This window comes from Aspergillus caelatus, assembly GCF_009193585.1.
Source record: "Aspergillus caelatus strain CBS 763.97 unplaced genomic scaffold BDV27scaffold_130, whole genome shotgun sequence".
Taxonomy (NCBI): domain Eukaryota; kingdom Fungi; phylum Ascomycota; class Eurotiomycetes; order Eurotiales; family Aspergillaceae; genus Aspergillus; species Aspergillus caelatus.
In genome coordinates this window covers 24,897-47,412 of record NW_022475393.1, presented here as the reverse complement: position 1 = coordinate 47,412, position 22,516 = coordinate 24,897, and the positions used below count along the sequence as shown (strand labels likewise).

Sequence of the window (22,516 nt, the reverse complement as noted above, 5' to 3'; positions counted from 1 at the left end):
CCATTATAGGCAACTAGATCGGAAAACACGACGCGCTGCCTTGAGCTATTGTCGCCGACGTGAACTTAATTGGCTTACATAAGGAACACGCGCATGGTCCGTGCGCCAAGCTTGTTTTACCCGTTTAGGACTGGGGGAAAATCGGACTTGCAGATACGCCGATAGTCTGGAAGTTCTTCATCCAACATCGCTAATTCGCTACGAAAAGGGCCTGGCATCAGATCTCACCATGGCCTCCACGATGAAGATGTTCTCGGGACCTCAATTGGCCCTTTTCCGGCCTACCTGTATGTTGGATTTCTTTCCATAAGAATTTTTCTCTACAGGGCCGGAAAGCTGACCGTCTCAACATTAGGTTTATCCACAACTTTTACGGCCTCTCCGCTATCACGATGCTTCTCTACGACCTCCCCGGCTCTTGACTGGCTTACTCCGAAATTCATGGAAACGTCGAAGTCCCCCAAGGGTCGCCCCCATGTTGCGACTGGCGGTTCCTCTCGTGGTACAACTGTCGTCTGGGGCGACTACGGCTTGCGTATGAAGGACCATGACCGCCGACTGCCGGCTTCGTCACTCAAGATCGCAGAAGAGACCATTAAGAGACGTTTAAGAGGAATGAACTATACGCTCTACAAGCGTGTGAGCGCCAACATTGGTGTGTACACGAAGGGTAACGAACAGCGTATGGGTAAGGGTAAGGGAAAGTTCGACTACTGGACGGCGAAAGTCGGTGTCAGCAGAATCGTGTTTGAACTGAAGGGCGATATTCACGAGAAGGTCGCAAGGGAGGCTTTCAGATTGGCTGGCCACAAGTTGCCCGGTAAGCATAGCTCTCGCTCTACAAACAGGCCGGTAACGGTTCCATGCTAACAACGTATTCCGGTCTAGGCCTCTGGGAGTTCTGTAAGAAGGGCGACCCCCCTGTTGTCGGCTTGACGAAGCTCGGCAACGGCGTGACTCTGGAGAGTCTGAAGCGCCCCCGCCGGAGTCCAGCCCTGGGCACGGCAAACATGTCTACGCCACCCAGTTCGACCTCGTCCAGCCCCTCTGCTTCTCAATAAATGAATCGCATGAATTCCATTTGACCGTAATAGTACAATATCTGCGCGCGGCAAATCCTAAGCTCCAACGCCGGAACCAGGTCCATATCCCTGCTGTCTCCTACTCCTCGCTGCTTCTGCATCGCCATCTTGGGTTTCGGGCTTGAGGTCTTGTGTATATTATCATCAGCTTTTGGTTCTTTCTTGAATGTTTTATTCCCACATATGTCGATGTCTTATACACGGAGTTAGATTGAAGGAAACCAAAAATCAACTGTACCTTTATCCACTTCTCCCATGACACCGCTTTGTCCTGAAAATCTCCTTGCCCATTCGGCATCCTCATCTTCCACCTTTGAACTGGTATCCGGGTCCAAGAGACGCATCATTTCACTCCTCGTATGTGGCATATTTCCTTAGACTGGTCAGTTCCAATATTACTCCGAATAAAACATGGTGTCCCCGCCAAACAGAACCAACATACCACCTAATTGCCCAGTTTGCTTCGGCGGTGTCTCCGTGAACTCTCGAATAGATTCATACCTTCATGTATGGTTAGATAAAATCCGCCAAAAATCAAATAACCAGGGAGAAAAGAAAACTGACTGAGTACTCTCACCACCCGGTTCAGTATCCATCAGCCTAGTATCCGACATAATCTCCAAGGCCTGGTGTAATATACAATAAAAGAACTTCAAAGTGAATTCCTGTTACAAATGTACGTTTAAAATTGGTCCAAACTTTCTAAACCAAAGTAGTTCGGCAGTGGCTGGCCCTCCCAATTTATAGAGGAATTGTATGACGTAGTCTATCATGTCCGTCTTCAACCCTTTTCCCCATGGGGATGGCTTTGGTCCTAGTGGACGACGACATTCTAGACTACGTAAGTTCCGATCCCGATTCCTAAGCGAGCACTGAAGCTTTTGTTTGCAGATATTACCGACTTATTTTGCGATACCATACAGAAACACCGATCGAACTCATCAAAACCTGAATCTGTATCCCGCCGCAGAAACCATGCAATGCGCACCTCCCAAGTAAGGCTGCTGTCACATATTATACAGAACAATCATAAATCGTGGATTACTAATTTTTATTCTTTTTTCTACAGTTTAGAAGTCCATGCCCATCAGGTAACTGTGTGTATTGTTAGTGTGAATGCTTGGCTGTAGTGTGACTATGGGGTCAAACCTTTCATATATGCGCATGAATTTGGCGACGAAGGCCTCGAGGTGGAAGATTACTTTCTGTAAGATGGGTCAGTATCCTTCGGTGTTTGCAGTTGGGATCGGGAATCATACGCTTCCTTGTGTGACTCTGTGCTCGTAGAATGCAGACCATTTAACGATGTCGGGCTTCAGAGCGTCGTCTACCTTGGCGATGAGCTTGAAGGTGAGGGTCTAAGATACTAGTCAGCGTTGACCAGATAATTCTTTATCGCTTTGCAGTCAGACCTTGATAATGGTAGTAGGCGGTATGCAGTGGGTTAAGAGATCGTACAAGCGAGCCCGGACTTGCAATAGTCGAGCCGGCGACCGCTCAGCCAGAATCTCATCAGCCGTGATAGAAATGAGCACCTCCCAGTCCGGCGGTGGGATCGGAGTGTTCTCTGTCACCTTCTCACTAATGGTCGAATAGGGTCAGCCTAGAGCCAAGAATGGAAGATAATACCGATCGATCATACCTTTGAGCATAGATAGCTTCGAACATGAGTAACGCGCGTCGGAGATTGCGTCCGCTCTCCTTTGCTATCTTCTTATTAAGTCCAGGCGCCTCCGGCCAGCCTTCCCTCTTGCCCGCAGCGCTAAGCACGGAGCAGATCTGGTCTTCTGTTGGTGCCGCAACCCTGACCAGCAGGGTTCTGGAACGAATCGGAGCAATAATATTCGAAGTGCTATTAGCCAACAGAATCAGTCTCAGGTTGGGACTGTATTTCTCCATAGTCCGTCTCAGAGCTGCCTGGGCGTCACGACTCAGATGATCTGCTTCATTGATAACGACAACCTTGAACCTTTGCTTTGCGGAGAGATCGACCTGCTGTGTTTGCGCAATCTCTTTGAGCAGCTCCTGCACGACGACACGGTCATAGTTTCCGACATCCGAAGGTGTGATCTCCAAATGGTATACAGACGATACAATGTTGAATTCGAGCTTCCTGTTACTCGTCGTCTGGAAGACTCTAGCATCGATTTTGATCTTTTCCACACCCGCGCCGTACAATTCTTTTAGTGTCGCAATTGTCCGGGTCTTTTTGCCTGCACCTGATGGTCCGTACATAAGTAGATGGGGGAAATCTCCACTTTGTGCCTAGAACAATGATGATGTCAATTGGTGGTCTTTCTTAACAAGAATCTGGTTCAGGCTTATTACCAGTGACTTCAAGCGCGCGGAGAGTTCATGGTGATATGAGAGGGCGTCCAGCGAGCGTGGTCGCAGCTTGTCTACTAGCAAAGCCATCTTTAGTGCTCTCGTATCTGTTACGGTGTTGTGAGGCTATCGAGTGCTTCTCACAAATGTAAAGATAGCTTAGATTGATCGGAGAGCAAGACGCGTCGGAAAGGTCGTGACACGCGAGCTTAATTGGTGGTCCGTGCACGGGCGCTGACCATCATAGATACCAGTACAAAATAGTAGATCATCAGCCTCTCAATATATAGATAGTGCCACAGAACTTAGCCATTTAATACGCTGCCACTGAGAAGAGAGTGTACACGCCATCATTCCGGGCAATTTTCACCTAATTGAACTGTACGAGACTATGGTTGGTGTCACCAAGCAGCAAAACGTAATGTACAGATATCCATTGCTATGATACATCTATGTGTCTTCTTTCTAGAGAGGAGATACAAATTCCCCAGGAGCCCATAGATCTCCCGATATGGAGATAGGTTACGAGGTATTTCGCCAGAGCCTAACCTGGCACTTCACGATTATTGTGCTTGCTTGGGCAACCTCGCTTCGTCGACGCCATATCAGGCTACCAGGCTTTCGACATGGCCTTATCTACTGAAGCTAGGAGGTGGCCAATCCAAGCGCTGCCGTTTCGATAGGGATGAAACAGTAATCAGTCTATGTAATCAGTTTGTTGGTATCGGTTTGAGAACTCCGTTGTCATCATATCGCGCTTCTGTTTTGTATCAGCAATCCGTTACATATTACTTCTGCAGGCAAGCCGTTTCCTTACTGAAGAAGGTGTATGAGAGTGTGATGGTGTCAATGCCCTTCATTTGCGGGTCTTTCGTGAAGTCCGGGTCAATGTAAAAGAAAACAGGCATGTCGACAGATTCACCAGCATTCAATTTCTGCTCTTCGAAACAGAAACATTGAATCTTACTGAAGTACGGGGCAACCTGGCCGGGCGTTACGCTGTATGTTGCAACACCAATGATATCCGAAGGACCCTTGTTCGTTGCGGTATAGAAGGCAAGCGCCGTTTCACCAGGCAATACCCGGACTTCGCGCTGTTGAGGAGTGAACTTCCACGGCAAGACATCGGAGACTGAACCATTGAACGTAATTCGGAGTCGACGAGCGTCTGTTACTGGCGTCACACGAGATGCGGTATCGGCGTCTCCTCCACGATGAGTAAGGATGGGCTGACCACCCCAACCAGTCTGTTGGCAAATCTACATAACCGTAGAGTTCAGCTCCTGCTGCGGATAAATGGGCGCTTGGCGATTGATACCCACCATTTTATATAGAGGGACGGAGCTGTATGCGAGCGCAACCGTTCCGAGAATAAGACTCGCCGTATAGTACCTAGATGTTGTTAGAAATGAGCCGCAAAGAGCACAGTGCGATAATAATACAGTGTGGATGCATTCCGCTTCTGAGCCTGGGGAGTGTTAAACGGTGCGGAGGCATTTTGTCCTAAAAAGGGATTGCGAGAGAAGTATCTCTTCCCTGGCTCGAAACATCTCGCATTTGTAGATGTTTGTAGCCGAAGGCCTGTTCCCGGTAACGTAAACCGGGCCCACGGAGAGACTATGCGACCATACATTTCGACAGACTTGATGCATAGTCGGATATATGCGGAGAACTCACCTTGCAATATCGAAGGCCTCCCAGCACGTGATCCAACCTTGGCGATCAGACGTTCTTATCGATAAGGCCGAACTTTGATGCATGCCAGCAACCAATTAGCACAAATTCGTTCAGTGAACTTGAACCCTATAGTTATTGTTCTACTGTGTTAGTAGTAGGAGTGCCTAGCCTGGTAGGTGTTTTCCACCGCGCAAAAAACTGCGAGCACTTCTTCCTGCCTGATCCTGGTTTTGCTGCTTTGAGAGGGTGAACCGAGTTCAGGTAATTTACTCACCCTTCAACACCTAGGTATACCGAGTCCGTTGACCCCTGCCCCACTTCATATTAACCATTTCTTTGGCTGCTTCACCATGGAAGTCAAGATACCGCGAGAAGAGATAATAACAGGCCTAGCTGTGAAAACCTGGCCCACTACAGCCCCTAATTGAAGTGTGTCAGCATGTTCTCTTCCTTCTCTCTTGCTCTCCTACTTCCTGAATCCTCTAGATATAGTACAAAGTACACTCACTCCTTACAACTTCTTGATATTTAACTACATGTATCACGCTCTTTCCCTGACCAACTTATAATTTCACAATGTCCTTGGAATAAGTGACTAGATTTTGATTTCACTGCAATAATGTCCAAGGGGAGAGTAAGTATTTTTACTGAGGGATTAAAGGTTATATCTTGCGAATATATTGCTTATATGGTTATGCCGGTCTTGGGTGGATTGATGACTGAGTTAAGGTATATGAGTAGACTAAGCTCAGTCTGAAATGGACTTGCTGATGTTATTGTAGCTGGATGTAGTGTTTCTGGATATATTGTAAGACTCGGTTTATACGACTAAATTGCCCTAGAGTCTTAAGCTAATACTGGACTGCTTAGTACCTGTCGGAGCTGTCTCCTTCTGCAAGCGCCAGAGATTCAGGCAAACAGTGAATGTTTACTTCTATAAAACCATTGAGAACACGAAAATAAACTGTGTGGAGTTCACAAATCAGGTTACAGGGTATCTTTGGGGGCCTCCTTTTTCCAATAGTTCGTATCTCCTTCCAATAGCGAATTATGTGAGTTTAGAACGCATCTTTCGTAGCAGGCGAGCGTCAGCCTCATGATAGCCGATTGCGATCCAGGCAAATAGATGCCACCGTAAAGGGGCCATCAAACCCCAGTCCTGAGGAATGTTGAAATTGTACATGGATGCGTACTCAAAGGTAACAGGATAAAATCAGCCAGATCCCAGTCAAGGGAGCGGGAGCTGACCAGAAGGAGAAACCAGAAGGTTGCGCGGCGCAAGATCATGATGAGTCAAGATGAATGGCTCGATGGTCATTGGCCACCCCACAGTGAAATCTGATGAGTCTGTCCTTGAGGTTGTTTTGATGCTTGCATCGTTCGACGCATAGACGTAAAGTTCGCCCAGAATCGGAAGAAGTGGGCAATATCGGCTGGCCAGGATTCGCCGGAAGACCGTAGTGATCTTCCAGCCAGAAAGACCAACATTCGCCTGTGGCGAGCGATCCGGCAGTTGGTGAAGTAACAGACCTGAGAATTTTCACGAAGCGGGTGAAGCTGCAGACCAAACTTAGCTGTCATGAACCAGCCCAGTTCCTTCCAGACGACGTCCAACGTAGTTCCCCTGGCCCGATCCATGATAGTGTACGCATTTTCTTGGTTCTTGATTATATTTCGTACGGAAGGACCGCGGATCCCAAGCTGGCCGGCGACTTCGGTAGCCTTCAAAGCATCCTCGACCTCTGAAGGCTCATGTTGCTTGGCTATGAGATTCGAGGAGAGGTTGAATACCCGCGAGGAAGACACGTACGACGGCGAGGATACAATGTGATGAGCCAGCTCCAAGTCCGTGTACCCCTATAGCAGCTCTTCAAGAAAGGCAAACGTCATAGCCTCGGCATAATATAGAGAAAGGGATGGTGAAGGCATTTATCTTAGGATAAAAGCGAGGAGTGTTCAAAGCGAATTCTGAATTACTAATATTCCGTCTCAGCCATATTGTAGCTAGAGTTGCAGCCAAAGTTTCCCAGAGAAAGAAAAACAGATATAGACTCAAGTCAAACATGCTGGACTTCTTTGATATCATGATAAAACCCAGATGAGCTCTCAGCAGAAGGATCAAACCTTATATATCAGTAAGGTCAGTAACTAGGCTACCTGTGTGCTTATCGGTCAAGATCCTGGAATGTTTATGTGGAGTGGCCTGGCAGTAATTGTATACCGCTGCATGATACCCTTACTCTTCTATTTGGTGACTTTCGTTACCGTTGCGTGGTTAAATAAGGGACTTAGGTACCAGGTACCTTGGGAGGTATTCCGACATTCAATTTATTTTCCATGCCTAGAAAGACGGCATCACGTCTAAACTCTGCTTCGAGTTGAGCGCATAGGCCCGTGATATCGATTTTACCGTAGTACTGCACTACAGGATCAATGAAGGGGCAAAAGAAGGCTCTATATTCTTCTAGTAATACAACGGGAAAAAAAAAAAAAAAGCTTCTTCAATGACATCCAAGACGTCGAAGAAGATTCTGGGTATGGCGCATCGTCGTAGTAAGCTCTATCATTCATTATTTCAGGACACTAGTTGCAATTCTGCCAAAAACGCCTCTTACCATGCCAGGCCGCTCTTGAAGACAAGTGATAAGGAGAGCGGCACTGACAGCGAAAGTAATGCGCTCTCGATATTGATACTAAAGACCGATTAGCATTCATTGAATTCTGGGATTACACAAGGTATGACGGGAAATCAGATTGCAATTATGAAATTGCAACACAAGACGAGGTGTCACACGGGAATTGGAGAACATGCAGGTAAGCAATCAAACGGAGTGAACCATACCTGCTTATCGTAGAACCTTGGGAGCACGGTTGCGGCAGCTCTAGGTGCCACAAACAATGCTAATTCCTGCCGTTTCGAGGGGCTTTCTACAAGTATACTCCAGCCGCACATCAAACATCCAGCTCCAACGCAAAGCCCGGAGTCCCACATCATGGGTGTTACCACATCTCGTGAGAATACTCTCGGTCCGATTCTGGTTCTGGCGAGACAGACGGAATAGTAAAAAATACTCACAAACGAAGCAAGAAATGCCGATGAGCGCAAGGCATCAGATACGGCCCGGCGGAGTGTCATTATCGAGTTCAATCTCCGGAGACGAAAGGCAATTTGTAAAGGTATATATGTTGCACAGGCAAATCCAAAAGTTCGAGCGAACCGAGATACGGCGTGTTTCTCACAGTTAGGGCCACAGCTCATGTGTACCATTTCGCAGGGAATAGGAACGGTTTTGGAGGGATCTCCCCATTCTATAGGCCAGCCGTAGTCCTTGCACATGGACTCGAGTAGAGGCGCTTGCCCCGTGTCTTTCCCATACACGAAGACCCCTCTCCTGGCTCGGCGAAGTGCTTCAATCAACCGTGAATCCACCTTGGCTACCTCTCCAATCCATTTACCGTAAGACTTTGGCAACCTTTCGGGGAGGTAAAACCATGCCCACATCACGACTGCTGCACTAGCGGCAAATACGCCTGAATCCGCAAGCTTTGGCGCCAGAGATTCTGCCCAGCTCCAGCGACCCCGAGCGCTCCGCCACCCTCGCCATCGAGCCCATATGATGCAGGCTACGAGATCCACTGCTCTGGTAAAGCTAAAAAGCGTCAGATCCATCGTCCTACCCGCAAACTGAGGCCTTTTATGTATTGTATTCTTGCATCCATGCTGCCTCCCAGCAGCGTCGTTGTTTTCATAGTCAGCGAGCGTCCTTTCATCTCCTTGCAGCCTTATGGGTCTTCGGTTCAGCAGTTCAAAGCTCAACCACGCGGATAGAAAAGCACAGACAAGTCGACATAGACGTAGAAAATTGGCAGATTCTGATCGACTACTTTTGAAGCCAAGCCTTTGCCTTAACAGCTCAGCCAGCTGAAAAATGACTAGGGGAAACACTGTTGAACCCCCAACAAGAGAAGCACAGAATGTGGGGAAGCTCTCCAATCGTATTGCACTCGTCAGTGCACGAACTAACTGTGACCCAAGTATTAGTCTAAAACGTCTATCCAATCCTGTAGTTGGCAAGTAGATCATGGGCCGCAAAAGTCATATATGGGTCAAGGAAGGGCAGATGCCAGATGATCAAGAAACATTTCAATAATGTAAGTATCCACTAATGGAACAACCTACCACTTTGCACTTCTGTTGATAGTTCAAGTCATTCCTCCAAACTTCCCGTAAAGACGATATAACCCTCGGAGTGGTGGAGGACAAATAACCAATGGCATACGCACGCAAGATACTGTGACGATACACAAGCAGCAGTCCAGTCAGCAATCTCAGCAGCACCCCAGAAAATGTAACGTGTACCAGCGTTCTAGATCGTATGCGACGCCTAAACTGCATCACAATTAAGGTAATACGTACGGTTTTAGCAATTGAGTTTTATTTCGGCCTTTACCCGTGAGGCCTATAGAATCCATGGTCTTCAGAACTCCATTCAATGGCAATTTTTCATGACCACTTCTTAGTAGAAGATGGTTACCACACCGATCAATATCACCCTAAACTATATAGGGGTGTCAGGAATCCCTCCTAGCCATGTATAGCCGATCATTGTACATAAAGCATGGGCAGCGAAACACACCTTTCAGACGAGGTGTACCTACTCCTTACGGAGAACTTAGCATGGATCGCTGTCAATCCAGATCTCTTTGAGGCAACAATCGACGGAGATCATGTAAATTGGACGAGATTACGGAATACGAAATGGGAAAACTAGCACAAACACCTGCTGTGGCAGCAGCTTGAATAATTCCTACCTGATAACGGTCTATTGGTAGCGTTGGTGTGACCTAGCGTGGAGCCGTGCAACGTAATCTTGAACCTCGGTCCTTGGGGACCTCCAAAGCATGTCTGTTAAGGCTGGTTCAGGGGTAGGACTAAACCCTTGGTGGCCGATCCTCCATCTGTCAGCCGCAAAATTGGGTGGTACGTGAGTCGTCCCGCGGGATAAACCCCGTGGGCCTCCGGGCCGTACGGAGTACACTTGGTTGTGGGCCGAAGAAAGCGGAACGAGGAAAAGAGTAGATGAACAATTCCCCAAAAAAAAGAAGTAGTTATATACAAAAGTCTTTTCCGAATAGTAATGCGAAGATAAGGGGGAACTGAGGGGGAGGGGTCTGCAAGGTGTTATACTGGCCTGACTTATGGACCAGGAGGAAGGGAGGGGAGAGAAAGAGAGCAGACAATTCATGCAGGACATGGATTTGAGACCCTCTTCTAGCGGGATTGGGAAATAGGACCGAGCGTCACAATACCCCGGTATTACGGAAACTCTAACAACACTGATAGACACCAGTGGGGTATTTTTGGTATGGTTTTTACGTCACGCGACCTTTTCTTTCTGTTCGAGCGCGAGATTTTTTGCATGTGATCGAGTCGAAAAGACCGACGGATTCCACTCCAATGCTACTGCTGCTCTCTCCACCATCGCATATCCCCAGACGACTAACTAACTCTTTCCTCCCTCTTTCCCATATGATATCAATGCGGGGGCCTTTCATCCACCAGGCCAACCTTGTCCTCGTCTAATGCTACTGCTCGGTATTGTGTTTGATTAATACCTACACTCAAGTGAACTCATATATCTGCGGTTCGGTTTTTCCAAAAAGGCCCTGCTCGTACATCAAGGACAAGACGAGCCCGAGGACTCCACTTATCGGTACCCTTATACGACCCCGGATTTTGAGGGTACAAGTCCAGACCATTGGCCGATCAAGGCATGCTCACGTTGCTCTCTCGACGTGGCTCTCAACAATAGAGTAGCGACACAAGCAAAAAGCCATTACCCCTCCACACTTTACACTGTCGCTCCTTTCTCTTTCACTCTCTCTTTCCCATTAAAATGAATATGAACGCCCCTCAGGCTCGTAGTGGACGAGATAGCCCTCAACCGGGACCATTTGGCTGTACGTATAACCGAAGTCTGACACATAACATCTCAGTCTAATCGCATTCACCTTGCAGATTCCTTTCTTTCGCCCATGGATACTCCTTACGAACCTGCACCTGCGCCTCCTCCCGGGCCAGCCCTTCTTGATGATAATGAGTCTAATATGCTTGATAATTTCTTCACGACTATGAATTCCAACCATTTCACGAACGACTTCTGGCTACAGGGCCAACAGAACAAGTCACTTGGGCCGACAAACTTTGAATGGTCAGATGAACTGCCTCCAACATTCGAAGGCTCCACAACCTCTCTCTCACAACCGTCACTTCCTCACCGTGGCCTAGATAAATCTGGGATGGACATTTTACCTAACCATTCAAATTCGGATATCTTTGCGGCTGCTTCCATGCTCTATCAGAACGGCATGAATGGGGCTGGACTCGTTCCTCCTTTTGCACATCACCCATTCTCCTCTTTTCCAGAGATGGACTACAATAATTCCCGTATGAATGGTCGTGTAAAACCCCAACAACCGCAACCAGTGTCATCCAAACAATCGAACACGTTTACTGGTGCACGCACACCGATGGCTTATCATACGTCGGAAATGCTCTTCGATGTACGAGATCCAATATCACCAGAGCAACAAGCCACTGCCAAAGTACGGCCCCTTCATTGGGGTTCTGATGTCAGCTTTATGGACCAAGGATATGTGGCACCGCCTGACCAGCCGAACGTAGAAGAACAGACGCAGGAGTTGCTTCGCCATCTCGAGTCACTTGAGCCCCAAAGCAGTGCTGCCAATACTCGCGCACCAAGTCCGGAACGTATCACCGGTCACCACAGTGCTCATTGGACAGGACCGGATGCAACCGGGCCACTCAGTGATTTACGCAGGGAATACAGAGACAGCATAGAAGATCTATCGCAACCTAAGAAACGGCAAAGGACATTGATCAAGGAAGAAGAGGATGAGAACTCGGAGGATGACTCGAAACCGAGGTCAAGAAGATCCAAGAGTACGAGCTACGGCAAGAATCGGCGAATGTCAACTGAGACCATCCGAAAATCGAAAGTTCAGCAGGGTGCCAAACCAGCAAGGGAGAATCTCACAGAGGAACAAAAACGCAGTAATCACATTTTGTCTGAGCAAAAACGCAGAAACTTGATTAGGCAGGGATTCGATGATTTGTGCACGCTTGTACCTGGGTTGAAGGGTGGAGGCTTCAGCAAAAGTGCCATGCTTACGCAAGCTGCAGACTGGCTAGAGGAGATACTTCGTGGGAATGAGATTCTAAAGGCGCAGCTAGCCGACATGAAAGCTATGAATGGCTTGGTTATGCCTCGATAACGCGTATGTCTGTTATGCGACTATGACGTACCCTTTTCTTCTTCCTACCCTGTCGAACACTTTTTCGAGCACAGGCAATTTTACCGAGTTCTCTGAACTGAAGCGATTAGCGAGTTAGGCGGTGTACATTGTGAACGTTTGATTCACCGGGCGTTTATTATCTGGCGATCATGATCTATCCCCTAAGATATCTATGTGTTCTCCTTCCCTCCTGTTCTTTCAAGCCTGTCTCGTTGCTGTTACGATGTGCTTCACGCCTTATAATACCCTTGATTGCTCAGGCCTAAGAGCCGAGCCTTATGTTCTGTGTCTTGTATGCATAATAGGAAGCTGATATATATTCGGCTATAGAGAATGTATGCCCTTGCATTTGGGCATGGGTATAAAATATGTGTTGGTATGTAAAGGCTCTCACAAACCGACAACCTTTCCAAGTTCTACTCTACAGCAAGACAATCAATAGAAACATACAAGAAATCAAAGATACAAGAAAAAATCGCCGAGGTAGCGTTTATCGTAGGATACGCGATAGTTCCAAACGTACCTGCAGCCGTCAGCTGGAGTGCCCCACGGGGCGCTCAAACTAGTTTAGCGTCATTCTGTTTCTCTGGCATGTGACGCTGCAGCAAGATCAACAATCGCGCGTTGACGTTGACATCGATCTACATCACTACCACAATACCTTCGTACCTTTTCTTTGTCATTATTCAATTTGAACCTGGCCCAAGGGCCTGTAGCTCTTCGATTGATCAAGTCGCAATGCCTCCGAAACGAAAGAGCTCCGGTGATGGGCATGATCAAGACGACACGCGCAAGAAGCGCTTTGCTTATCTGAAGCCCCAAGTTCGTCGGGTCTCTGAACGAACGATCAAATCTAAATGGTCTACGCTCCCAGAGCCAATGCAAGAGAAGGTTCGCGATATGTTTCGAGCTCTCGAGCGCCCGGTCATAGTTCGTCAACAAAATGAGCGAAAACGCATTGAAGCGCAGGCGGCAGTTCAGGCCGTAGTGAAGAAGTATGCATTTCGAATCTTTTATGTCTTCTCCTATCATTGCTTCTGTTCTTGGTAAACTAATGGCCTAACTTTCAAACCTTTTCTCTCTAGTCTCGGAAAGCGCCTACCTAGAATGCCATTTCCACCCGTAACAAAGGATTCAGTTTTCGAGTACGAGGCTGCACTTAAAGAACACGTACGAAGCGTCCTCGACTGCCTTAGCAAACCAATACTGATACTCAACAGTCTTCCCTGGAGGCGAGCTTGGCTACCGTCACTGACAGCACTGATCTCTTGAAAGCTGAAATCGAAAAAGAGGAGGCATTACTTGCGAAGGAAACGAAGCAATTGCAGGAAATGGAGAAGAATGCTAAGCGGGCAGAAGCAGAACGGAAGAGGCAGCTGAAAAATGTAAGCTGACTGTGTTGCTGTGAATTCGCGAAACTTCTCACTGATTATTGAAAGGAACACCCCGTACTTCGACAGCTCAGCGTTCCTGGTCAGCAGAGTCAAGATCATACTCAGTTCATACTCGCTGACGAAAACGATTTGCATACTACGTTTGATGAGGTAATAACACGGTCTCCTCTCATTGTCGGGCTGCCATTAACGTGCTCTCTTTAGCTCGAAACCGACCCTGAGGTAGCGGACTTGTTAAAGCAGCTGAATGGGCATCTCAAATCCATGCAGAGTAATACAGCTCCTCTGGCAGGCCTAAGTGAGGTGATTACACGGTCTCAGACCGCCTTGAGCCTAACGTGCCGGCCCGAAGATTGAGCTATATGAACTTTGACCCGGATTGGGATTTCATAAAACTTGATATCGTATTACCACAGCTACAGGGTCGCCCGAGTCAAGCTGGCCTATCATTCAGCTGAACCTTCCGGTTCGTATTGCAGGTGCATGACTGCAACGGCTTGACCCAGGGCATTGACCCTTGAACAATGGGCTGATTCCTGAAGAATCATTTCAGTACTACGCATGTGATGGGCGTAATTTCTCTTCAGCCTTTCTGTATGAGCGTGCTATGAAAACGCCACCAACGGGGCACTTAAGCACCAGCCATCATACGGTTCAGATCGCTAGTCTTTACACAGAATGCATGGTACGGTGAAGGTTGGAAAGCCCCTTATTTCGACAGGGAGATTAGTCAGGGAACTTGGTCTAGTCTAGATCACGGGAGTTAATCTGGCGCACTATGACGAGGTGGCTGTGCGTCAGAGCATAGAATCGTACTAGTATGGAGCAACTCCAAATCTGGAGGGCCTGGGCATATGTTTACGTTAGAAAGTGCCATGTTCGTTCCTGGTGAACTTAGATTGATGAGTCTTGGATTATATTAGAACACTCCGATACCTTGGAATACTAGAAAGCATAATTGGTATATAACTTAATTCAACCTGGAGGGTAAGATTCAAGTGTATAAGGTGTTCCAGCCGAGGTACAGCTGTGTCACATATGGACATGCAGAAATGCTGGGTTGTTGAATATCAAGTTTTGGGGTTCCGAGGGAGAGTTGGGGAGGTTGAGGAGATTTATGGTGTCAAGAGAATGCATCGGGACATCTTGGGGCGTTTCCCGCAGCTGAAATGCGGAGGAGCTCGGGAAAAGATACAACCCGTCCGAGTGGAAGTCCCGCACACCAGCGGGGAAACCTTGAGAGTCGATCGCAATCGCCGTTCGCGTGTATCATCATACCATACATACATACATACATACTTTCGCGCCACGACAGACACTCAAGTATTACTTTCCTACAATGCATTCGAGCTTTCTCTGTCTTTGAGCGTTAGTTAATGTCTGCAAGTTCCCACCGGGCTCTTATCTGTGTCCCTTAGCCGATAGCGACAACGAAACAGCCGGCTCTGCGCAACCGCTTTTGCGCCCAGTGATCAATGACCGAGAAAAACGCTGCGCAAACGGGCACGAGACCCGAACAATCCGGCAATGGTACCTTAGGAAATCTGAAGAACAATATGGCCGAGGGAGACGCTATCAAAATGGACTCAACCGCCAAAGATAACTCGCGAAATTCTCCAGCGTCCAAAGGTGAAAACGCTGCTGCGGGGACTCACGCCAGCCCCAAGAAGCGTCGCAAGGTTAATCATGGTAAGCAAACAACCTCGCCATGCATTTGTACAAGGATAATGGCAGCGGATCCTCACACTCCCCTTGCCGTTCCGCGGGCATGAAGTCCACGACGCTAATCCTGTTGCCACTCTTTTAGCATGCGTCTACTGTCGGCGATCGGTAAGCCTGTTCCCTTGACACCCCGTTCAGCAATACTCGTCGTCTGTCCGGACGTCCAATTTGCTTTCCCCCTCGCAAAAACAAAGCAAGGAGTAAATAGAACCCCTCGGAATCTATCTGCTGACGAAAGGGCAATTCTTCACGTGGTACAGCATATGACTTGCGATTCGGTACGGCTTTCCTGAACTTTACCATCACAGCTCACCCTTGTGAAACCTATTACGGTTGCCTTGCACGAGAGTTGCTGACACTTGTTTTCTTTTCTTTCCCTTTGGAAAATAAAGGAGCGGCCGTGTACACGATGTATAAAGCGCAATATTGGCCACCTGTGCCATGACGAACCTAGAGAACCTTCGAAGCGCGCTCGGAGTGAACATGAACATTCTGTAGCAGATGACGAAAGCGTGCAGAACAATGACTTTTCGAACGTCCTTCAAGGCATGACTAGTAATGTCGATGTCCAGGATGCTGCCGGTCAGCAAATCCTCCCTAACGGGCTTCCATCGTCGTCTGTGCAGCACGGCAATCTCCCCTCCTCTTCAGGTCAAGCTCCCGGCGCAACTTCCCAGCCACGTAAGTCTCCAAGTAGGTAAATGTTTTTGTTTAGGTTGTTGTTGACTTCTACCTCATCAAGTTCTCGGTTACAATGATTGGCTTGGCGGTCAAAGCCAATTTCAGGATATGCACACTTTTCATCCTTCGTATATGTTCAATGCTCCGGAGGTCACAAATGAGTACAACCTTCTTGGTGACTTTCTGAGTAACAGTCTCTTGGATGATGGGTCAATGTTCCAGAATGATGATCTGCAAGGGATTTACTCTGACCCGACGTTGATCAGTTCGATGGCAACACTCGGTGGGGGACCTAACACGGCGCTACTCCAGCAATCGCAACCGCCGCCGTTGACCCAGAACCAACCTTCTCAGGGCGAATCAATCCAGGGCCCAATTAGTGGTGCGGTAAATGATAAAGCGCGGGAAACGTACTACATGACGGCAGCAGATCCCTCCGGGTCTGATCCACCGGAAGAGCGAATGAACAAACTCCTGAAGGCTAAATACGATGCCGGCCTTCTCAGGCCATTTAACTACGTAAAGGGCTACGCGAGGTTAAACCAATATATGGAAAAAAATCTGCAGCAAGCCTCGCGGCAGAAGATTCTCCGACAACTCGATAAATTCAGGCCAAAGTTCAGAGAGAGAATGCAAAGTCTGACGGATATCGAACTCATCCTTGTGGAGATGTGGTTTGAACGGAGCTTGATGGAATACGATCGTGTCTTCGCTAGTATGGCAATTCCGGCTTGCTGCTGGAGGCGTACGGGTGAGATCTTTCGAGGCAATAAGGAGATGGCAGAATTGATCGGGGTCCCAATCGAAAGTCTAAGAGATGTAAGTCCGGTGATGGTGGTATTGGTCTTCTTGAAGGATTAAGCTGACTCGTCCTCGTGTACTAGGGCAAGCTGGCCATTCATGAAATTATTGTGGAAGATCAGCTTGTGAGCTACTGGGAGAAATTTGGAGCAATTGCTTTTGATAACACACAAAAAGCAATGCTCACAAGCTGCACATTGAAAAGTCCTGACTCTAGTTCTCCTGGCGATGGGATTCCTTGCTGCTTTTCATTCACAATCCGGAGAGATCCGCACAATATGTAAGTGAATATTATGCCGCTATACTTTTCCTGTCTGACTCGCAATTTAGTCCGTCTCTTATTGTTGGGAATTTCCTGCCATCTCAACGAAAGAGTCGATGAATATATGTCTTGATTTTTTGCTTCAATTTGCTGTCGGCGTAGGACTTTTTGGGGTTTTATTGGTTTCGAATGGACATACTCGGCATATACGCCCACCTAAGCGCTTTAGCAGCTGAACGCGCTGGAATGTTAAGCCCATCATACATTTCGTTAAAATTGTATCATACTTCACTCTTTCTCCCTAACGCTCATAGCGGGAACAACAATGGGTTGGGATTTGCTTGCCTGGATTTGATACCTGAATAACGTGATGGTAGTCTGATCATGTGGATGGCCTTCCGAAAAGGAAGATCTTCTGGAATTGTAGCGTGTAATGTAATCCAACAAACCAGTCACAGGACACATCTGAGTATTAGCTTCCAGTTGGCAATAACCGTTTCCCCTTATATGAACATTCTATTTGACAGTCAGGCGCGCAAGATCATCTACAAGAACTAGACTGCTAAATTCGAGGACATGGCAACAGCATCAAGCAATTCTGAAGTCAAAGCTGAAACAATATTAGGTGAGCGACTTTCAGAGTGCTTCTTTCACTGGTTGCGGAATGTCTCATTTCTGACACATCACACAGAACTCGCCAAAGAACTACTGCAGCACCTGCAGAACAATATTCATGAGGGCATGATCTCAATGAGCGATGCATTCCACTCACTCGATGAACATCTTTGCCACCTTCCTCTACTCACGGCTCCTCCGATTACTATCCGTCGCCAATTAGCCGCCCATGGGGCAAGGTTGTGGAATATATCTGCCCACATGATACCGATTATTGGGAACATTACTCATTGTAAAGGCATGAGAAATTTGTCTACAATTAACGATGACACCGCCTGACTCATTTTTATAGTGAGCGCCATTGCATTATTCATGCTTGATCGCGCTGCGCCAAGTCACGGCTCAGGTATATTAATATATCATGTGTTACATATTTCTAGAGGGCAGTTTCTCATGAAAAGGTCTAGGAAGCCAAAGAGTGCTGGAAGCAGCAATGAAAACCGGCCAAAGTTGCACAGGTACTCCCCTGTCGTATTTTTGTCTTCCAGCCAGATGTTGATTAATGGAAACAGAACATGGGTTAATTGAACTAAGCCAAAAGATCATCGAGATAGTAGCTGTTCGCTTGGATAGACTCGATAGATCGGCGGATAGCTCGGATAAGGCACAAATAACATCAGCTACGGTGGGGTACTATATGGTTCGAGTTCATTTGGTAAATATGCAAGCCCCAGGCGACTATATTCAGGGCTGACATGCTGAGATAAGGCCTGGCTGCAAGGGAGGCCCGATATAGCAGACCATTTGTTTTCGAAGATACCGGCGATAGCTACTGCATATGGCCAGAGACGTATTTTTGAGTTATGCTATAAGATCGGAAGTTTTGCTCTCGATGACCGCCAATATGATAACGCAGCGAAATGGTTAGAGAGGGCCTTGTCAGCTTGGGAGCTTTACCACAGTCATATGGCCCAGAGCATTGACAATGATGAACTACTCATTTTACACGCATCTAGTAGGGTTCAACCAGGTTGAAGTCTTCGTATGAGAGTTAACGAAGCGTAGTTCGAGCAAACCTCCAACTCGAGAGCTCACTCGCTAAGGATCGTCTCCAGAAAGCCCTGAACCTTATTAAAAAAGTAAGGAACTGACAGTTACCGGAGTCGTTAGTTTTGACCATGTTTATAGAGGTATCCCCATGAGTTTGCTGTCAAGGCGCTTCAACTTGAGATTTTAGGCAGAGAAGGACACTGGAATGGCAATGCGTATCTTCAAAGTGGGTGAACTCAAAGTATAAGTATATATGTTTCGATGCTTATGACGGGCTTCAAGTACTACGAGACATGCTGGATATACTGAATCCCAACGAGGCAGAGTTAAAAACGTATGTGACACACCGTGGCTTATGGCATAAAACTGTCTAACAAAGGCACAGACTAGTGTTTTACCTCCAGAAAGTTCGAGATCACGAGTGAGTAAACACTAATATATGAGGCTATATACTGATAGAAAGCAGGACCAGTTTTTATGTGCAAGGATTGCAGCAGCTTCTAGCTGAAAAGCTTGCTACATCCAATCAGCAAGAGTGGACTGAACGAATCTTCATCCACTTGGTCTGGACGTTGACAAATAGTCGCCTCCCCATGCCGAACAGTAGCAGTATTTTGCGTGATACAATGAAAAGAATATCCAAATGTGGTCGAGCCCTCTTGAGCGAGGACGCTACAAATGCTTGCCTGATTGTAATGACCCCATGTGCTATGGGGCCCAATCTACTGACACGAGTTATAGCTCATATGGAAATACGTCGATGTAGTATCATCCGAAGGCAATCTCCGCGTTGCAGAACACTGGTGCTCCGTCGTACTCGAAGAAGTCATGTTTCAACTTTCTTCAGAAAATAAAACGATATTCATCAAGTGAGTTATAGTTCATATGGCTTATCCGCACTCTAACAAGAAGTAGAAGATATATAGAATGTGCATCGGATAATCTAAATGTGTGCGCGGCGTACAAGCTACTTGACAATATGGCAGATGAGTATAGGAAATGCCCTTCAGCGCTATACTTGATTTATAAGGCGGCATTAAGTAACAAAGACTTTACTCAGGGTGGGGAGTGGACATTCTCTGTACATACATGGTCTAACTATGGCAAGGGCACTTTTATCTCGATTCGCTCTTTCAGCTGGGTGCAACTGGCAGAACATACCTCTTGCCATGTGCAGCAGAAGCCCTTCGATCTGGGCAAACCTTGCTGGCAGCCAAATGTGTCCAGCATGTAGTAGATAATCTACATAACAGCTTCCTGGAAGGAAAGTATATTGCAAGCCTCTTTATAGCTGCAGGTTGTCTGGTCTCGGCACGAATAGGAAACACGGGAACGGTGGAAGAGAATGATGGGCTTTTAGCTCAGGTTATACGTGTACTTGAAGCAGGTACGTCATGGATCAGACAGCCACAGTACTTAATGCTACGTATTCAAACACGGAAACAGCACACAAAAGTGAACAAAATACTGTGTTTTCGGCCATTGAACTTGAGTGGCTTTCGCAGAGGAGCTATAACATCGCTGTTCAAGCACGCTCGTGCGATTCCAGGCTAGTGATACGGTTACTGGATCTGTCCATGCAAGTATGTTATTATCTGTCTATGCCATTGTGGATTGCTGACGTTGGATTCCCAGTTCACAGACTTGCAAAGGAAGACCATGACTTCTGAGAAGCAGTCGGGTCTTAGGCAACACTATCTGCACTGCGACAGTATCAAGATCTTTAGAATCATAACAGAGGCTCGCAAGGAGATGGTGCCCTTTTGGAAGGCTTGTTTGATCCTATTGACCAAGCATTATATTAGAGGTTAACGGAAAGCAGCGACAACACTATGAAAATGTCCGAAATTTTGCTCAGCACTACCGAACTTACATTTGGAGCCGACCACAAATTGATAATACAACTGACCAACATAGTAAATGGCTCCAAAACTATCGGAAAATTTTGTCAATTGACCTCGAATGCGCGATATTCTTCAACCAATGGGATCATGTGCCTTCCATAATTGATGAGTCCAAGAGCATAATCGACGAGAAACTCGGTTCTATATTTTTAGATTGCATCCTCCGTTGTGGAGCTTCGGCAACATATATTGTTAAGTCTGTTGAGGTATTCATTAAAATACTCAATACTCTATCAGCTATGATACTACTAACATGGGCTAACGGGATATTCCATCTTAAGAAAATAGTACTTGTCCCTCCGCACCTCCACGTCTCCGTACCTAGATGGCGCAACAGCCCGGGGCGTTCTTCCCCGCTACATCCATACCTTCTTCCAACTCTCTTTAGACGCATCAGAATACTGCCTCGCTGAGTCGGCCCTTGATCAGGCTTTGGCCTCAGCTTGTGACCTCTACGGTACGACCATGCACTACCCAAGCGATGAAATTCAGTGGATGGCAACAATGTCATTTAATCGAGCGGTGGATCTTTATTTGCTTTCTGAAAGCGACGATTGCCAGCGATGGGCAGAGAAGGCCATCAAATTGGCTGATCTGGGTGAGAAGGACTGTGCGTTGTTGGGGAAGCTATTGAGAGAAAATCTTCAGAAATTGTCCTAGTATACTGTTTGTTCTGTAGACTAACCCTTTACCAATTTCGACCACTATAAGTACTCATAGTGGGCTTAACCTACGTGTGATTGTCCCAAGTGCTATAGGACTATGAGGACTCGAATAATGATAATATGCTTTTGCAAAAGCTCATTGAGCAAGATGGCCAGCGCTATCCATGCTGCAAGCACACACACATCTCTTTAGTACACGCCTATCACCCCTGAACCTTGTGCTTTCTCGCGGAATGGTTCATTACTCTCCCGCAACGAACATCAAAGTTTATCCAGGTATGTACTATGACCGGTTGCGTTGTGGCGCCGCGATGCCCCTACATTGATTACTCTACAAGTACACTGAGTATAGAATTTTAGCCACCTACCTACTTGATCATCGCCAAATACCGTTGTAATTGGACGATCAGTCTACATTGGATTACTGGCTACCCTCCTACCAGGACGGGGTATGTGCCTCATTGCCATCAATTCACTAGAAACTGCGAGTACTTGATGAATGGTCCCCAACCAACTCCTGACTGGCAGCAGTTCTTATTCACTAATAACTTCCGTGAAAACTCTTTGTTACCTATATTTTCCCCTGCCTGAAATCAAGATTCTGTTACTCAGTAGCTCAATTAACTGCCGAGCGCTCCCCTCTCTCTTCACCTCCCTTCTTCCTTTTTTCTTCTTCCTTCTTCTCTCTTCTTCTTTTCCCTTTCTCATCCCATTTTCATTATTCCATCTTCAACGTCTAGTCACGGTTATTGCGCGCGCGTTTCTTGCTGTCCACTTTTCATGACTGCCCTTTCCCAACACATGAGATCTGTGTCACCGAATGTATAGAAATCGTACCTTGGATTTAGTCGGGTATTAGTTTTCTTCCAGTTGAAAGTAGTGTTTGTCTTGAAGACCTCATCAGAAGCTGACTTTGACACGATGGAAACTCTAGTTATTTTTACTGTGTCTCTTGTTTCTCCAGCCAAGGGAGTTGGCTTTAGTAAGTCTACCTTCTTGTTCCATGTTTATCTTGTTTTTC

At 47.0% G+C, this 22,516-nt stretch overlaps 9 protein-coding genes across 9 annotated transcripts; 5 read left to right on the top strand and 4 right to left on the bottom strand.

Annotated features, from left to right (window-relative positions):
- The first annotated feature begins 188 nt into the window (after positions 1-188).
- BDV27DRAFT_130905 (mitochondrial 54S ribosomal protein uL16m) lies at positions 189-1,770 on the top strand. Its single transcript, XM_032067515.1, has 5 exons — positions 189-287; positions 356-819; positions 888-1,455; positions 1,525-1,583; positions 1,647-1,770. Exons 1-3 carry the CDS (start codon positions 230-232, stop codon positions 1,059-1,061), a joined length of 696 nt encoding a protein of 231 aa, XP_031925909.1. The 5' UTR covers positions 189-229; the 3' UTR covers positions 1,062-1,455; positions 1,525-1,583; positions 1,647-1,770.
- On the bottom strand, positions 889-1,770 carry BDV27DRAFT_14635 (uncharacterized protein). Its single transcript, XM_032070570.1, has 4 exons — positions 1,647-1,770; positions 1,525-1,583; positions 1,321-1,455; positions 889-1,210 (listed from the first exon to the last, which is right to left on the bottom strand). Exons 1-4 carry the CDS (start codon positions 1,694-1,696, stop codon positions 1,119-1,121), a joined length of 336 nt encoding a protein of 111 aa, XP_031925910.1. The 5' UTR covers positions 1,697-1,770; the 3' UTR covers positions 889-1,118.
- Positions 1,771-2,152: 382 nt separating this feature from the next.
- Positions 2,153-5,040, bottom strand: BDV27DRAFT_146634 (cytochrome c oxidase assembly protein CtaG/Cox11-domain-containing protein; the record flags this gene model as incomplete). The annotated part of the gene is made up of 9 exons (XM_032070608.1): positions 2,153-2,177; positions 2,232-2,287; positions 2,342-2,440; positions 2,495-2,663; positions 2,725-3,347; positions 3,411-3,484; positions 4,225-4,666; positions 4,730-4,799; positions 4,850-5,040. The coding sequence occupies 9 exons, from the start codon at positions 5,038-5,040 to the stop codon at positions 2,153-2,155; spliced, it is 1,749 nt and encodes a 582-aa protein (XP_031925908.1).
- A 1,092-nt stretch (positions 5,041-6,132) lies between these two features.
- On the bottom strand, positions 6,133-7,149 carry BDV27DRAFT_146633 (uncharacterized protein; the record flags this gene model as incomplete). Its single annotated transcript, XM_032070607.1, has 4 exons — positions 6,133-6,276; positions 6,346-6,436; positions 6,478-6,923; positions 6,970-7,149. The coding sequence occupies 4 exons, from the start codon at positions 7,147-7,149 to the stop codon at positions 6,133-6,135; spliced, it is 861 nt and encodes a 286-aa protein (XP_031925907.1).
- A 425-nt stretch (positions 7,150-7,574) lies between these two features.
- BDV27DRAFT_14622 (uncharacterized protein) lies at positions 7,575-9,771 on the bottom strand. The gene is made up of 5 exons (XM_032070535.1): positions 9,722-9,771; positions 9,502-9,643; positions 9,265-9,376; positions 7,927-9,108; positions 7,575-7,777 (listed from the first exon to the last, which is right to left on the bottom strand). Exons 2-5 carry the CDS (start codon positions 9,555-9,557, stop codon positions 7,655-7,657), a joined length of 1,473 nt encoding a protein of 490 aa, XP_031925906.1. The 5' UTR covers positions 9,558-9,643; positions 9,722-9,771; the 3' UTR covers positions 7,575-7,654.
- Positions 9,772-10,557: 786 nt separating this feature from the next.
- Positions 10,558-12,755, top strand: BDV27DRAFT_130900 (basic helix-loop-helix domain-containing protein). The gene is made up of 2 exons (XM_032067514.1): positions 10,558-11,045; positions 11,104-12,755. The coding sequence occupies exons 1-2, from the start codon at positions 10,982-10,984 to the stop codon at positions 12,378-12,380; spliced, it is 1,341 nt and encodes a 446-aa protein (XP_031925905.1). The 5' UTR covers positions 10,558-10,981; the 3' UTR covers positions 12,381-12,755.
- A 239-nt stretch (positions 12,756-12,994) lies between these two features.
- BDV27DRAFT_14606 (uncharacterized protein) lies at positions 12,995-14,431 on the top strand. Its single transcript, XM_032070515.1, has 5 exons — positions 12,995-13,396; positions 13,487-13,571; positions 13,622-13,786; positions 13,841-13,945; positions 14,000-14,431. Exons 1-5 carry the CDS (start codon positions 13,140-13,142, stop codon positions 14,150-14,152), a joined length of 765 nt encoding a protein of 254 aa, XP_031925904.1. The 5' UTR covers positions 12,995-13,139; the 3' UTR covers positions 14,153-14,431.
- Positions 14,432-15,010: 579 nt separating this feature from the next.
- On the top strand, positions 15,011-17,611 carry acuM (gluconeogenesis transcription factor RDS2). The gene is made up of 7 exons (XM_032067513.1): positions 15,011-15,484; positions 15,603-15,625; positions 15,778-15,795; positions 15,910-16,198; positions 16,260-17,017; positions 17,083-17,279; positions 17,330-17,611. Exons 1-7 carry the CDS (start codon positions 15,271-15,273, stop codon positions 17,379-17,381), a joined length of 1,551 nt encoding a protein of 516 aa, XP_031925903.1. The 5' UTR covers positions 15,011-15,270; the 3' UTR covers positions 17,382-17,611.
- A 226-nt stretch (positions 17,612-17,837) lies between these two features.
- On the top strand, positions 17,838-21,570 carry BDV27DRAFT_159378 (SPO22/ZIP4 family meiosis protein; the record flags this gene model as incomplete). Its single annotated transcript, XM_032072861.1, has 19 exons — positions 17,838-17,886; positions 17,953-18,168; positions 18,229-18,282; positions 18,344-18,394; positions 18,449-18,591; positions 18,645-18,891; positions 18,942-19,015; positions 19,065-19,152; positions 19,209-19,260; positions 19,312-19,347; positions 19,393-19,618; positions 19,668-19,795; positions 19,842-19,987; positions 20,035-20,313; positions 20,373-20,509; positions 20,562-20,681; positions 20,749-21,036; positions 21,119-21,440; positions 21,551-21,570. The coding sequence occupies 19 exons, from the start codon at positions 17,838-17,840 to the stop codon at positions 21,568-21,570; spliced, it is 2,676 nt and encodes an 891-aa protein (XP_031925902.1).
- Between the last annotated feature and the right edge of the window lie 946 nt (positions 21,571-22,516).

Bases quoted from the DNA above. Each gene is read 5' to 3' on its own strand.
- BDV27DRAFT_130900 (XM_032067514.1), top strand. From the start codon at position 10,982: ATGAATATGAACGCCCCTCAGGCTCGTAGTGGACGAGATAGCCCTCAA. The intron at 11,046-11,103 runs GTACGTATAACC...TTCACCTTGCAG, and splicing joins TCAACCGGGACCATTTGGCT to ATTCCTTTCTTTCGCCCATG.
- BDV27DRAFT_14606 (XM_032070515.1), top strand. From the start codon at position 13,140: ATGCCTCCGAAACGAAAGAGCTCCGGTGATGGGCATGATCAAGACGAC. The intron at 13,787-13,840 runs GTAAGCTGACTG...GATTATTGAAAG, and splicing joins GGAAGAGGCAGCTGAAAAAT to GAACACCCCGTACTTCGACA. The intron at 13,946-13,999 runs GTAATAACACGG...TGCTCTCTTTAG, and splicing joins TGCATACTACGTTTGATGAG to CTCGAAACCGACCCTGAGGT.
- BDV27DRAFT_14622 (XM_032070535.1), bottom strand. From the start codon at position 9,557: ATGGATTCTATAGGCCTCACGGGTAAAGGCCGAAATAAAACTCAATTG. The intron at 9,377-9,501 runs GTACGTATTACC...GTATCGTCACAG, and splicing joins AAAACTCAATTGCTAAAACC to TATCTTGCGTGCGTATGCCA. The intron at 9,109-9,264 runs GTAGGTTGTTCC...CTTGGGTCACAG, and splicing joins ATCAACAGAAGTGCAAAGTG to TTAGTTCGTGCACTGACGAG.
- acuM (XM_032067513.1), top strand. From the start codon at position 15,271: ATGACCGAGAAAAACGCTGCGCAAACGGGCACGAGACCCGAACAATCC. The intron at 15,485-15,602 runs GTAAGCAAACAA...CCACTCTTTTAG, and splicing joins GCGTCGCAAGGTTAATCATG to CATGCGTCTACTGTCGGCGA. The intron at 17,280-17,329 runs GTAAGTGAATAT...CTCGCAATTTAG, and splicing joins CGGAGAGATCCGCACAATAT to TCCGTCTCTTATTGTTGGGA.
- BDV27DRAFT_14635 (XM_032070570.1), bottom strand. From the start codon at position 1,696: ATGTCGGATACTAGGCTGATGGATACTGAACCGGGTGGTGAGAGTACT. The intron at 1,456-1,524 runs GTATGTTGGTTC...GACCAGTCTAAG, and splicing joins GCAAACTGGGCAATTAGGTG to GAAATATGCCACATACGAGG. The intron at 1,211-1,320 runs GTACAGTTGATT...AATATACACAAG, and splicing joins CATGGGAGAAGTGGATAAAG to ACCTCAAGCCCGAAACCCAA.
- BDV27DRAFT_130905 (XM_032067515.1), top strand. From the start codon at position 230: ATGGCCTCCACGATGAAGATGTTCTCGGGACCTCAATTGGCCCTTTTC. The intron at 288-355 runs GTATGTTGGATT...TCTCAACATTAG, and splicing joins GGCCCTTTTCCGGCCTACCT to GTTTATCCACAACTTTTACG. The intron at 820-887 runs GGTAAGCATAGC...TATTCCGGTCTA, and splicing joins TGGCTGGCCACAAGTTGCCC to GGCCTCTGGGAGTTCTGTAA.